Consider the following 15,864-nt stretch of genomic DNA (forward strand, 5'->3'; position numbering starts at 1 on the left):
TACTAATATTGAGACAGTAATACTGGTATACGGAAATCATTGTTAAGGACTCTTAACGAGAAACAGCTGAGTCGGGAGGCTCAAGATGAGATTATTTTTATTGTTATAAGGCATCACAACTGTACAGTACATCGCCTCACAAGTATTGTCTCTTGAGTCATAGAGAGAGAAGAATAGAAAAATATAGATTGACACTGACGGTCATAATGAAGCTTTTTTTTAAACAAGCATACATTCTACCAATAGTTTAACAGCCATTTACAGCCAGAAATAAGAACAGACTCACAAAGTGCAAATATCCTGTACAAAGCAGCTGGGCCTTTTTTTTTTTTGTTGCTCTGCAGTTAATCCACAAATTCCCGTTGCGAGTTAGAAAAACACACTGGACAGTTTCTGCTTTTGAAGGGGAACAGAGCTGCAGCATTACACCAAAGCTTTGCTCGCCTCCAGAGACAGTCGGGAAGCTTTTGTCCGGCAGTTTGACGTGTACTGTAGGGTACCAGACAGCAGTTTGGATACTTGGCAGAGGAAAAATACTGTCGCAGCACCTGCAGTGTGACAGCAACATCCTCACTCATGCTATAACCAGTAAGAAGAGCCCTTATTCGAATGGAATTACTAACCTCGACACTTTCTTTCTTTTCTTTTGTTGAAAATCCAAGCAAACGGGGTAACACCTTGTGGAGCAATTCACTACAAATGGGTGTGATTGTGTTGACATCCTGAGATGAGAGCATGCATCAATTCCCCCCCTCCAGAAGTAAATAAATGGCTGAAGGAACATCACTTACATCATTAACACTCTATACTAAATGTGCAAACATTTGGCAAACTTATAAGCGCATTTATTTTGTGCTAAGCTACGAGAATGACATAAACAATCCTTCTTTTTCTCTTACATAATCACAATAGAAGCTCAGTATGATCTCCTAGTAACACAGTGTTAAAACAACACCCCTCTATAGCTGCTCTGTGCTTATTCATGTACAAACAAGTAAAACGTGATTGTTGGAATGCAATTTCAATTTTAATTCACGTTCTGAAGCCCCAATACTTTCAGCAAAGCAGCGAAAATGGTTGCTTATAGCAAGAACAGTAATACTGTTGATGATGACAAGCTGTTCTCTGCTGCTGTCAACCTCTCAGAAGCAAGGTGCATTATGGGAAACAACAATTATTCATGATGTCATCACCATGTCACGTTCTGAGGCACAAACACTGAGGAGAGTGCTGTACACCTGTGGATGAAACACATATTATTGTTGATTTAATATTTTGATATCAGGATTGTTTCTATGTGATTGTAAACTCACCTCTTCTGGGTCGAACATGTCTCTTGTTTCTCCACCATAGGTCACGCCTCATGTTCTATGGTCATCCCCTGGTTACTGGCACCTGAATAGACACATGTATTTCCTGAAGTCATTCAAATCAGTTTACATTTTTTTAAATACAAATAATGTAGCCATTGCGCCAAACTCAAATATTCAAAGGCTTCATTGTCATATGCACAGTAGCTACAGTGTACATGTGGCAATGAAAAACGTAAGCCCCAGGCTCCTCCAACAATGCAACAGAGTATATATAGGATATTTCAAAAAAAAAAAAAATGAACTGTAGACATTCATTGGTTTACTTCAACAACTAAAAAGATCTTTATATTTGGTCGTTTTTCTCAAGACTGATTTGTGTTTTAAAATATATCCAGAAAAAGTGGAACAAAATAATAACATTTTAAAGTTTATGTTGAGTATAAAAGACAATCATAAAGAGTAGAACATTATCTTACCCTTCCTCTCTTTGTCTGTTGCAATGTCACTCTCTGTCCAGGAGGGGGTGCTGGTGAGCAGCCGACTCTGAGACTCTCTCAGCGGCTTGGAGGGGAACTTGCGGCCATCTGCTGCACTGTAAACACACAAACAAACACACAGTGTTTTATGGATATAAATCATGAGCCCAGGAGCAGTATTTACTCCTTTAAATAAAATACAGAAATCCATATGTGATCTGAATGATTAATTAATACTGCAAGACTGTAACTGCTGCAAGGTGATTCCCACGCATCATTAAACCTACAGGGTTAATAGACCTTTAGGCACTGACTTGCAGTTTTGCAGCTCTTTTGTTTCTGAGCTTTTTAATGATGTGTGCGTTCCTTATGTTGGAGTTACCTCTTGTTGACGGGTGTGGAGCCTGTCGGTGAGGAAGCCTGTTCCACGTCCAGATTCACCAGACAGGCCGGGAAAGAGCAACCATCGCCTAAACTGGAAAGCCAAGAGAAAGGAAAAAGTAGTTGAAAAATAAAAACCTGGAAATATATCTGTCCAATGGGTGACATAGGAAATATCAGTGGACTAATATGTGTAAAATATATGTAGTGTATTGTTTGTTTTTGGAAATAGGACTCATACAAGTAGACCTTGTTAAAGTGAGTTTATAAAACTTAAAAGAAGCTGACGCTACTGGGGCTACCAATGGCAGTATAGGATAATTACAGCTAAAATATATTGAACGAGTAGCATAACGAAAAAGTGAAACATTTAAAAATAAGTTCCAATAAAACTTAAATGGACTCAATTCATGTTTTGGGGAACCTTATTTTTGTATCGATTATAGTCGCATTTTTAAGTCAATGGTTAATCTTGTAAATTGAAACAAATTATTTGGCTAAAAATAAGTTTTGTTACACAGCTTGAGTTACATACACAAGTTAAAACAAGTTAGAATACTTTTTCCTTTAAAAAGGTTTGACAATGAACTATTGTTGTATGGGATATACTTTTTAGGATGTTCTTTTCCTAGCAGAGAACGGCTGAACCATTAGTTAGCATTAGCCCATTAGCTAGCTGTCATATCAGAGAAGTAAAGCAGTAGCAGCCAGAAGTGATTTCAATAGAGCAGGCCAGGGGTGCAATTTATTTCTTATGAATGTAGTTTTTAGTTCATAAAGATAAGAGCTGTGTTGTGTTGTCTTTTAGACATTACATAGTCTCAGTTTAATGTCTCTATTTAGGCCTACTGTGTTTCAGTATTACAGTATAATTAGACGGAACAAATATTAGCAGTTGTTATAAATAATGATACAAAATGGGATAGTGTATGAAATTACAACTGGATCTGATATATGTTCTTCACAACTACTTAGGTTGATTATAGATTAATGCTGATATTATTAGGGGCTTATGTTTTAATAATATGACATCAATTGCCAAAGAGCTGCAAATAGTATTCACTCTGGCAGCATGAATTAGCGTTATCTTCAAAGCTGGAGCTTCAGCATGAATTCACAGCGGTGTTGTTGTTGTTGTTGTTGTTGTTGTTTAACTGGAGCTAATGCTCACACGTCTCCTCTGAGACTTTTCCCTCTTTTGAACCATTTTGTTTCAGACTAAATGACAGCACTCTCTGATACCCGAGCTGAAGACTTCCCTCATTCAACACTTCTCTGAAGTAAATGTGTACCAGTGTAGATTGATGCTAGACTAAATTTGCATTATATAATAACTCATAAACTGTTCAGATCAACATAATATTGTTATCTACAGTTACTGACACTCACTGCAGATGCATTGAGTAATGGTTCTTGAAACAGAGCCTGAAGTTATTGACCTGCTTGTCCTTCAGTCCAGACTCAAACTTATGAGTCATCAGGGCTTCTAAACTATCAAACAACCTTGCAAAAAAAGTTATAAAGAATTAGCACATAGGCATGCTTCAGATTTATTTGGCTTACCCTCCTTCAAGGGTTCGATCAGATTAGGTAACACCGGAAGGTAGTAAAGCAATGTACTGTTGTGAATGGTGGAAGCAGGACTTCAAAAAGAGTAAAGAAAACAGCTTCAGTTCCCCGTCAGAAAAGTCTGACAGAAAGGTTAAAACACTGTAAATATTTTAAATATAGAAGACAATAATGTGCTGGTACTGTCAGTTTCTTCAAACTGTAATCCCTTGCGGATAGTACACTGAAGATGGATAGGTCCCTAAAACAATCCCCCCCAAAATAATCCTAACTATCCCTTTCAGTCTTACGGTGATTTTTTGTGAATATCATTTTATTTGATGATTTGTTTTTTGGTGTATTTCTATTTAAATGCCATTAACAAATGCCCATCAGACCTTACCCAGAGAAAATAGGAATTGGCCAGTATTTCACTTCATCCCCAAAGACCTGGCGGAAGTTCTTACTGAAGCCCAGACTAAAGCCGTTCTTATCGGTGCCGTGGCGAAACACTGGAGAACGCACTGCCTCTGAGAGGACACACAGGGAGGAAAAAAGTGAGTCTGACATGGAGATAGATTGATTCAGCGCTCCCTCTCAGTCTTTATATAGATTATCAGCAGGAGCTCATTCAGAAAACTCATGAACTGCTGAATGAGTGCAACAAACTGTGAATGAAAGTGTCTTTGTTGTACAGGAGAAGCAGAGCTGACGTTGTGCCGCCATGTAGGACTCTCCATATTAGTGTGTGTGTCACTAAGCTGCTTACTGCTCGGAGCCATGTGTCTTTGCATTACACTGTAACATACTCCACTGGATAATCCAATCTCCGCAACACACGGACAAAGTGCTACTGTGCACACATAATGAGAAACTGATGTCTGATAACTGAGGCTCGTCAAATAACTGATAAGGATGGAGACTGACTGAGAGGAAAACGCAACGAGACATCAATCATCATCAGAGCAAAGACAAAGCAGACACCCAGAGTAAACAGACGCCGTATAATTACTGCATCCACAAACATACGCAGGCAGGAAGCATGCCACCTACCCAGAGTGGATCTGTTCTTGCAGACGAGCCAGCAGTGGTAGGTCAGAAGAGAAGCGAGGCTGACGGAGAACATGGAGGCCGAGAAGAAGAGGAACAGGATGTGGAACTTAGCTTGAGTGTCTGGGAGGCCGTTCTGAGGGGGAATAACAACCAAACCATCAACTCCACTGGGGAACAGAGCAGACACTTTGAGGCTGTGGGACCTGAGGGATTTTCTACTCTATTGTTACTCTAGGGGAGCTTATAAAAGAAACACTTCACCCCCAAAAATGTGTTTTGTATATCAATTAATCAACCCATATTGCTTTGAATCATTGAAGAAAACTTAGTATTTCTTGCATGCCTCAACGGTGAACAAATTTAAAAACGGAGAAGTAGATGATGAATTAAATTGAGTGGGGCGGCCATACTACTGTATATCAAAGGCAATTACTCTAAAGCTTTATTATTTTGAACATTTCAAAATAATGGGTCTCATGCTTGCTTTTTTTTTTCAAAAATAAATGTGTATGGTAACTAGTTAGCATACGACCTCACCAGTTGTGTGTGAGTTTGTAGACGGATGTGTTGTTGAAGTTTGATCTTGTTGGGCGCAGAACCATTCACTTTAATCCATCAAGATTTTTCTCAGTTTTTGTATTCTTTGTTCACATTGAATTCCTTTTATACAACTTTTATTCAAGGTAACATTGGGGCAGTAACAGATATACAATTTGTTATTTTGTGGTTGAATTATTCCTCTAAACTGCTTCTATTTCAGTGCCACTAACTAGTTAGGTGATTCATACCCGATATTCTTTCAGACGCAAATGTGCTCTACCTCCAGCCTTGACGGAAAAAATCAAATCCCAAATATTCAACATAAAATGCTTTCAGATGTTCATCCATATTTGATGTGACGTATTTTGCACTGACATTTTGTGTTGTGGTATGGCCAGACTTACCAGCCAGAACTTGATGAAGTACTGAAGATCGGTGGCGGTTATAAAAAGGCAGTAGAGGAGAGAATATGCCAAGAACAGCATGAAGAACTTGTAGTTGGAGAACCCCACACAGTTGTTCACCCTGCAGCGAGGATCAAAGTTATCACTAGTACATCAAGTCTTCTAAATGTTGAGGATTCAAAAACGTATAAAAAAGGTTGGGCAGAAGAACAGTAAATACAGGTTTTAGGGGTTTGAGGATATGCCTAGTATTTGTATTTGAATGCTAGTTTACATTCTGTTATGACAAAACAGGGAAATGCATCAGATTTCTTTTGCCAAACTTCCTAATAAACCTTCATCTGCCTGTTTGTTTCATGTGAATAAGGTCACCTGGTATTTTTAGAGCATAATAGAAAACAGCAAATGATCCCGTTGATGTGTGAGCCGATGGCATTCTTATATTTAGCTACTTCCATGAGACAAGACAAACCAATGTTCGGCAGAATGTGTCATCCAGAAGGATGAGAGGTAACAGTATCAATATTTGTCCAGTAAACAAGCTCCGTGTGCCTCCATGTGATGTGTTTACAAGCATTAATTCAAATGTGACTGGGTGCCAAAGAAATAAAATTCCCATGAAACCATGAATTCTGAGTAAAAAAGCCTGAAGCAAAAGCATATTTGTCATGCACTTGCCTCCATAAAATATGTTCTTTCAGAAAGAAATACAAACATGCTTATTCATTTGTTCTGTAGTCATCTGTAGGTTTCATCCAAATTCCCCAAAATTAAGCATTAGATAATGGCTTATTTTTCTTGTTATACAAAAAGTATTTTCCTAATGTAATTGATCAACTGGGAAGGTTTTATAGTGATATCTATTAGTTTAAAATGATAACCTTATTGAACTGTGAAATATATGCAATTTTACAATACATATTTTAAAGGTTATTTTATCAAAATGAGTTTTTTCTCTAAAGTTTCATTCCTATGTATATTCTGAAGGTGTGTACAGAGGGCTTCATTTTCATATATCATTCATATAGTCTCATTTGTAAAACAATTTATTAATTTCTTAGTTTTTAATTATTTTATTTGTTTTTATTTATGGAGTGATACAAAGAGATAATGGACAATTACCTCTGCTCAATTCTACTATGACACAATTAAACAATCATTTTGAAGCAGGCTACATCCCAAATGACCACATTTTAAATAAGAGAATTACTTTTTTTCCATATTTAAACTTTCAAGAAAGCTTATAATAAAAAACAACTAAAAGTATCAACTGGAGAAGGTTCATGGTGATATCTATGAGATTCACCTGCCATGTCTTCCTTTAGTACAGTGTCAATGATATTAGTTTAGAAATGGTTTGTCACTACATACCATGGGCAGTGGTGATCCATCTTCAGGATGCATCTGAAACACAGCGGGGTCAGACGTCAGTGTAATTGAATCCCACATTGCCGGCCAGAGTGCAATTCAAGGTGTTCTGTATCGGTGCATGAGCAGGGAGCCATACTTATCACAGACTGAACAATGGTGGCATCGATCAGGCTTCAGCAGCTGGCAGCGGTCACAGAAACGGATCGCTGAGGAGACACAGCCGGTTCAATCACACCCGTCAGCACCAGCTCTAACTCTGGACCACACTTTACATGTGACAGGGGGAACTGACTTTGATATCTGCATGTCAGTGTACACCAGTATTGGGAATTAATCAGTCCATTTACTCAATCAGAAATCCGAAACATGTTAAATGTGAAGTAGGTTTACACAAACAAGGAATGTGCTTGGTGTATGATGGTGCATACATAAACACACTAATGGGACTTATATATAAATATAATAAGAATTAATAAAGTACTGCACTTAAATATGACACACTTGTTCTTTACTGAAGTATTCTATTTTATGCTTCTTTAGGATTTTACTCCCCAATTCAGAGGCAATTATTGTACTTCCATCAAAATTATTTGACAACATTAGTTTTTAGTGTGTGGGAAAGTAACTCCACCTGGAGGGATTTTATCCTTTGTAGACCATTTAAATTAACAAAACCTACACTACAGGAAAGGGGAAACCCTAAAAAAGCACAATAGGTCCTCTTTAAGTATATGTTGATGCTATAAATTACATTTTGAATGCAGGATTTTTACTTGTACAGAGCATTCCTACACTATGGAGTTACTACTTGTCTCAAGTTAAATATCCAAGCACTTCTGCCACTGCTGGTCTAAACATGTCCTGTTGTCGTGCCTCAGCAGCAGTGTACTGTACCTCCAGAGTTGGTGCGGGTGTAGATGGGCAGATCCTTGGCTATCCTCCTCAGAATCTCCTGCTGAGACTCCCCCCGATCTTCACGCTCCAGCAGCTCCTTGTCAGAGTAGGACAGGTGAAACTGTGCAGGGCAGAGGGAAAGAAGAACAACACCTGTGATTTAGCAACAGCACAATCTGCAATCAGTTCTCTTATTTTTAATCGTATACTTACATTTGTCAAAACACAGGCAAATGATTTGTCAGATGAGCTGTGAGCACGACATCTGCACAATTATTTAAAATGTGATTAAAATTGCAGTATCTAAGTCCAATATTCAATATTCAGTGCAAGGCAAAAAGACCAATATCTCAGAGAGAATATTTAACATGAGGCTTCTGATTTTTTAAATGTTTTATGGACTATGTGTCATGTGATCCAGTCCAAATCAATGCTGCGTCACATTAATACACTGGAAAGGTAGGGGACACCTCTTTATATATTAGTGTTTTTTCTTTTTATATGAAAGGTTGCTTGGAAACCTCTTGATTTTGTTCAACAATTCCATGACATGTGACCAAATGAATATCTTTCTAACTTTACTAAACTTCAGTTTTGTTGTTTATGCTACAATAACTACACATTTTTGACAGTAAATAACAAAACTAAAATTCAACACTTTAAAATGATGCTTTTTTGTACATACTGTTAAATGAAACTGCAATAACTGCACTGTACCAGATCAGCAGTTTGATCAATTACTGATTTCCATTAGGGGGCCGTGTGGGCTGGTGAAACACTGCCTTGCGAGGGATAGGGCAGAGAAAATTATTAATGCTTAAAAGTAAACCCAGTCTCAACATGCTGCAATAAAACCTAGGTATGACTATAGTGCCGCCACACTGTCTATAACCTGCAACCTGCTTATTTCTAGGAGCTATCAGGTATACTTGGTGGGAGCTTTTGTTATTAATGAAATTATAAGAGTTTCACCCCCCTGCCCAAATGGTCATTTGATAGTTTAGTAAGGAAAAAAAGCAAGCACCTCTCCATCCACTTTAAGAAGGAAAAGCAATCCTACAGCCCTTGTCTGTAGCTCAGTAGATGGCAAAGGTTTTTCTGCATCTTCCATTAGTTTTGCTTCTTTCTGCCCCAGCAGGCAGACGGGAGCAAATCAGCACAGAGCTGCTATATTACTTTCAGCCAATCAGGCAATTTGTGATTGTAGCTGAAACAAATAACTCTGATGATAACAAACAGCGCAGCACACATGAAAAGTGACTTTATTAAAATCTGAAAACCCCAAGTGAACCAGCATTCGAGGGAAGCTCTAGTGTGAGCTTCGTCTCGAAAATTGAAATGCAATAGTTGCTTTTATCTGTGTGTGTGTGTGTGTGTGTGTGTGTGCGTGTGTGTGCGTGTGCTGGAGTGCTTTGGTCAGGATCATAGCCATTACAGAGCAGCTCCAGGCACTTCCTCTGGAAAGTGTTATTAGTCTGAATGCAGCATTCAATCACAAGCAGAGGCTGTAACCTACATCCGCACTTCCCAGCATGCATCAGTAACGCTGCGATGCAGACACACACACTCACCTCCTTCAGGGGGTTCATGGGCCTTGTGAAGATGGTTTGCCAGTACGCCCACACAAACATGATGAAGATGACATGGTACACCAGCAGGTATATCACTGGAAGCAGAAAATCATAAGTGAGTCGTCAACAGCATCTATCTGTCTCACAGTCTGTAGCTTCACTGAATATTCATAGCAATGCTGCAATTCAATATGACTTATTTTGCTTTCACTGGCTAGTAAACAAAATATTTCAAATTGTGTCAAACTCAGTATTCCATCTTAAGCTCTAACTGTCTTTAAAGGTCATGTGTAAAAAGTGTAAAGAAAAAGAGTCAAATGCATCAACTCAGATCTAAATATCAAACGCTCTGAGCAGTTTGTGCGATTTTCAGTTCTGAATTTTGCAATATTTAGTAATGACATCAGGTGTTGGTGCAGTTATAATCAACCATGACAGTGAACTATAGAACTATAAACGTGTTCAATATTTTGCATTACAAGGCAAAAACAGTGCCTTATTTATCAGGTTTTAATTTATAAATGTAGATACAAAGATGACGAAGAGTCTGCAAACATGTTACTTCTTTGAAGGCAAAGGGCTGCTTAGAGGTAACTGCTAACATACTGATGTTTAACATAAACAATGTTAACTATAATGGATGTGTTTTGTACCATGTTGTTCTGTGTTTCTGCTTTAAATAAATACAAATTTGATCACAAGAAAAATGTTAACTATACACAACATCTTATTTTAGCGTATTAGTATGCTAAGATTTGCTAATTAGCACTGTGGATGTACTCTTAAATTGTCATATCATACTCTTTACTAACTTTAACTTTGAGGATGACCAAATTTGATAGATTCATCCTGAGGAGATCACTGTTAGTAGGATTCATCCTCTGGGAACCATGAATAAAGCTTATAATAAGATGCAATAGTATGTTGGTCTCTTTCTATTTATTTCTAGGCTGTGTGGTTGAAGCATGTATACTGAATAAAGCCTGCAATTAAACATAACTGAGGTGATTAAAAAAAGAAAATTATGACCCACTTGTAGCTAATACAGGCTGATTATAGACTTCAGATGTGGCTGTGCTGTTCATGTCTGAACCTTACTCCAGATATAACAGAAGTAGAAAACACTTGTGATTCCTCTTGATGTTAAACAGCTTCATTAAACACTTACCCTTTTGTGCTATGTCCTCAATCGACTCTGAAAATGAAAAAAGACAAGAGTACTCTAAGAATACTTGACATACGACCTGCAGTAAGTGTCTATGTTAATATGTTGAAAGTTAGAGTTTAATTTTCCCTACACAGCACACTCATGTAGTTTGACTCTTTGGGCCTAATGCCGCCACTTTCACCCAAATGTATCTTATTATGTTCTGTTAAGACATAAATAGGAAGTTAAACTCACAAAACGTTTTTAAAAAAGAAATCAAAAAAGTATATGAGCAGTAAGCCATCACGAAGCTAGCAATATCCTCCTCCAAGGGTTTTTCACATTCTTGATTGGGTTCAATGGACCAATGGTATTTCTTTATCATTACAACAAAACATGAAACAAGCTAAATGTAATAATATTCGTGCCTTTTTAATTTTTTTTCAAATTTAAATATGTTTCCTTGTGTTGTAAAACAGTTGAAGTTGAATTTTAACATCATTGTTTTTATATTGGTGTTCTTTACCACACAACATTTTTCGCTTGCCTAAAAGAAAAATAAGACAATTGGTTTCCAAGCAATAAATTGGAACCAACAATATAATACATTCGAACAAAAATAAGAGTTTTTTTCTCAAATAGATCGCATTACTGTGCATTGACAAAAGGCATTGAAAACCTACACCCACCCACACACACACACACACACACACACACACACACACACACACACACACACACACACACACACACACACACACACACACACACACACACACACACACACACACACACACCAGCCCAGAACCTTTACAAACACAAATCTAAAGATCTGGACTCGAACATGAAAAAAGACAAAAGATTTTGGATGACACGGCTTTTCTATTTGTCCCAATATCTAAGCAATGATTAGCTGAGCATGGAGAATCATCCATCTTCGGCGGCATCCTACACACACACACACACACACACACACACACACACACACACACACACACACACACACACACACATGCACCAAGGTGAGCCAATTGGAGCTGAATCGAGGCATGCAGCCAAAAATCATGTGCATGCCGCGTTGCCAGCTTTAAAAGCCCCAGAGTCTGACAGTGAAGCATAAGTGTACGTGTGATTAAGAGCATGTGCAGGGATGTACATTATATTAAAGTGTCTTTGAAAGCATCGCTGTAGTACTCTCTGTATCTTTTCCTCTTTGCATTACTGCCACCACAAGGTCAACGTCCTACCATAAATGGACTTGAACAAACCCGATACCACCTTATTCCACATTTTTCCACCTGCAAAAGGGCAAACTGTTCAAAAGCTGACATTTGGTGCTTTGAATGGAAGTGGGTCGAACGCAGATTGCTTGGGGTTGAATTATGTAAGGCAGACAATGGGATTAACTCAGCGACCGAACGAGAGGTATCAGCTGACGACACTTTCACACAACTGTCTCTGTGTCTGTCTGCAGAGCACATGCTGGCCCCGAGCGACCGCTATCCTGCCCCGCTGCTGTTTTCATCTGTCTGTCCCATGTGACCCGAACGCAGCACAGTGTCGCTCTTGTTCTATTGCTAAACAAGTTGGTGTTTAAAAAGCCTGACGCAACAATGATTTGGCTTTTCTTTCGTGCGGTAATAAAGGATGTCTTAATATCTCATAACAAACACATGGCGTCCACTAACTCTGAACTGGCTTGGGGGGGGGAACTACATTGTTGATAGCTACATTATTAATTAGTCGCAGTTAATAAATGCCAAATAAAACTTTAAACAGTGAATCTTTTGTGGCTTTTCTCATCTCCATGTGGTGTTCAGCATCCCTTTGCTGTTGTTGTGCATCTCTGTGTGGTTGCTTGTTATCTTGGTAGTTATTTTAAGGCCCTTTGTGGGTTGTTTTGCATTCCGCTTTGGTCACTTTGCATCCATTAAGGCTCTTTTTTTTGTCTTAGTGGCTGTTTTACATCCATTTGTGGTCTTTTTTGAATCTCTCTATAGTTGTTTTTCTTCTTTTTTTTGGACCTTAAGCTTACTTGATGGTCATATTGCATCCCTTGGAGGTCATGTTGTAAAATGATGTACCTGTTTGAGGTAGTTTTTCATCTCTTTCTGGTCCTTTGGCATCTTTTGTTTGGTCATTTACACCTTTGCATTTTTCTATCTCTTTGTGTTGTTTTGCATCATATATATTCCATGGTGCTCTTGTTTGTCATTGTGTATTTTGCAGCCCTCTGTGTTTTTTTGCCATCTCATTCAGGAAGTTAAGCATCACTTGGTAGTCATTTTGCATCCTTTTTAGGTCCTGTTGCGTAATGTGTGGTGGTTTTCTCTCTTTCTGGTTGTTTTGCATCACATTTTGTTCATTTTGCTTCCATTTGTGCTCTTTTTAATATCCCTCTAAGGTCATTTTTCATCTTTTCCGGCCTTAGGCAACGGTCATTTTACAGCACATGGCGTTCATGTTGCATATTTTTGTGGTCATTTTGTGCCTTTTTGGGGTAGTTGGTTCATGTTTTTCTGGACCTTTAAGATCTTGCTGGAAATTGTGGATCTTTTTATATGTTTTTATGTCTCTTTGTGCTTGTTTTGCATCCCGTTTTTGTAATGTTGGGTCCATTTTTGCTCTTGTTATGTCATTGGGCTGTTTACACATCTTTTTGTATTCTTTGCTGCATCCCTGCTGTGGTTGTTTTTTTATCTTTCCAAACCTTAAGCAACATTTTGTGGTCATTTTGCATCCTTTGGTGGTCATGCTGCATATTTGTGTGGTTGTTTCGTGCCTTTGTGATCCTTTTTCATCTCATTATGATTACATTTCATCTCTTTGTAGTCGTTCTGCATCTCTTTGTGACCATTATCATCAAATCGACATGGCACTATGAATCCTTAAATCTTACCGATCAGGCGCAAAGAATAACATTACGGTTTTCTCTTAGAGTAAAATCTGGACAGCATGTCTTGCTACATTTGGAGAAGATAAACATGAGCAACAACCCCTCCTTCGATGTGTTTCCCTCTGTTTGGTCTCATTAAACCGTCTCCATTTCATCCCACTTTTTGACAGAGGAGATCTGCTTTCCGAGTGTTCTGACATGCTGCCAAATGGAGCACATGAGTTGGCTCCTGAGAGTCCTCTGAGACATCCTAGAAACCATAACTCAATATCCAGGTCAACTCTGTATTCACCGCTCACCGAGAAAGAGGCTCGCTGTCTGGAACCGCACCATCCAACATTCAGCAGTCAAGGGAACGTGAAGGAAGGAGGCCGGCATGACTCAAGAGCCATTACAGTCAGACTTCTTGCCAATAGATAATGCCGGTTGTGTTGTGGTAGAGGATATAGATCCAGATAATGAAGCTCTGCGACTACATAAGCCTGAAGCTATTACACTAAGTCTTTCAGATAGTGCTGATTGACTAGTGTAGACACAGATATTGAATCTCATGGCAGAAAGATGTTCTGTACATTCTGTTTGTCATAAAACATCCTTCACAATAAAAGCAGGCTTTTAAAAATAAATACTTGTAATTCTGTGTTTGGTGGAAAAAAAGGACATGTGCTTTTCATGCAAACACACCATTGGTACTTGCTTGTTACAATATGCTGAATTCCGGTTGAAAATGCTGTCATGTTACTGACACTGTCCTCACACTGCATTAACACAAGCCAGTTTTCTGCATTACCAAACAAATACACATCAGTCTGAGGCATTTCCCCCTCACACACATACCCCTCCTCATACTATACGCAGACAGCTGGTTTCTTACCTATGCAAAGCTGCAACACATAGGCGTAGTATGACCACGCCACTATGAGGGCGATGAAGAGGACTGGGATCCAGTACAGAACTCTCTGACAGCCCTTCTTGATACTACGCGAGCCCGACGGTGCCATGGTCTAGGAGCGGATCATTTCTCGTTCGCATTCGTCTATTATTACTCCCTCTTCCTCAGTCCGTGTGTGAGTGTGTGTTCTCCTGTGTAGTCTGTCACTGCATCGTAGCTCCGGCTATGATCAGCCTAATCGGCAGCTCAGACACAACATCCTACAGTCTGCTGCTGCTGCTGCTGCTGCACTGCTCCTTCTGATCGTCCTGCTCAGATCTGTCGTGCAGCCTACAACAACATATCAGACAGCTCGCACATGCACACACGCGCACACAGTCAGCACCGCCCCTCCTGCCCCCCACAGGTTGCCATGACGTCCACGAGACGCTGCAAGCATGGCACATTTTTTTTACACCGTGAGCAGATGGGTTCAATGTATGGAAAGCCAAAGGTGCCATAAAACGGAACTTTTCAATATGCTTTTAATTAAATGCCTGTTGTTTTTGTGCGCCATATTGTTGTTTGAGCCACGTTTTTTTGCATCATTTTGTTTAAAAACAAATTCTGCTGCAAAAACATAGAACAAAAATGTGCTTTTGTGGTATTTTCTGATGATAAATGGTGCCTCCTTCTGTTTTGCATAGCTAGTAAACTCAACATGCGTGCAGGCAATCAGTATAGAGCAGAGATGGTAGAAGTACTCAGTAGTGTAGGAATACTCTGTTACCAGTAAAAAGTCCTGCCTTCAAAATGTTACTCAATTAAAAGTACAAAAGTATTAGCATCAATATATACTTAAAGTCACAAAAGTAAAATACTTATTATGCAAATTGGTCCATTTCAGGATAACATCTATAATATGTTTTGATTAAAACTATTGATGCATTAAAGTGTTATCAAAACTGTTAAAGGTTCAGCTAGTTTTTATTACTTTGTATACTGAAGGGTAGCTTGTACATTTTTTCCAGGTGTAACTAAAGTCTTATTTAAGTGTGGTGTATATTTCACATCATCTGCAACATAACTACAATTCAAATATTCAAGAAAAAGTACAATTACTTCAAAATTGTACTTAAGTACAAGTATGAGTAAATGTACCAGACCGAAGCAATGTAAAGATGAACATTTCATGACTTTGTAAGGCTGTACATCTGTGCTGTCTTTGTGAATCATTCAGTGTTCCACAGGATTAAGTATTAATCATGAAAATAAATTCTGCCGCTTGTTGTATTATAAATACAAGGAACTGAGATATGGGCATTTTTGGTACATGTAGCTATGGTTGTTTTCATTCATTATAAAATGTTTGAGAATTAAATAAAGAACATGTTATCAG

The 15,864-nt window shown here is 38.6% G+C and overlaps 1 protein-coding gene across 2 annotated transcripts; it reads right to left on the bottom strand.

Annotated features, from left to right (window-relative positions):
- Window positions 1-80: 80 nt before the first annotated feature.
- On the bottom strand, window positions 81-14,827 carry zdhhc2 (zinc finger DHHC-type palmitoyltransferase 2). Of its 2 annotated transcripts, XM_063876360.1 has the most exons (14): window positions 14,469-14,827; window positions 10,720-10,746; window positions 9,552-9,646; window positions 7,981-8,101; window positions 7,223-7,292; window positions 7,087-7,119; window positions 5,716-5,836; window positions 5,560-5,598; window positions 4,772-4,904; window positions 4,122-4,248; window positions 2,172-2,264; window positions 1,790-1,905; window positions 1,314-1,395; window positions 81-1,238 (listed from the first exon to the last, which is right to left on the bottom strand). In XM_063876360.1, exons 1-13 carry the CDS (start codon window positions 14,593-14,595, stop codon window positions 1,355-1,357), a joined length of 1,143 nt encoding a protein of 380 aa, XP_063732430.1. In that variant the 5' UTR covers window positions 14,596-14,827; the 3' UTR covers window positions 81-1,238; window positions 1,314-1,354. The 2 variants fall into 2 exon arrangements, with proteins under 2 accessions (XP_063732430.1, XP_063732432.1); XM_063876362.1 differs by lacking the exon at window positions 5,560-5,598.
- Between the last annotated feature and the right edge of the window lie 1,037 nt (window positions 14,828-15,864).

The sequence above is a fragment of the Eleginops maclovinus genome, chromosome 23 (assembly GCF_036324505.1).
Source record: "Eleginops maclovinus isolate JMC-PN-2008 ecotype Puerto Natales chromosome 23, JC_Emac_rtc_rv5, whole genome shotgun sequence".
NCBI classification, from domain to species: Eukaryota; Metazoa; Chordata; class Actinopteri; order Perciformes; family Eleginopidae; genus Eleginops; species Eleginops maclovinus.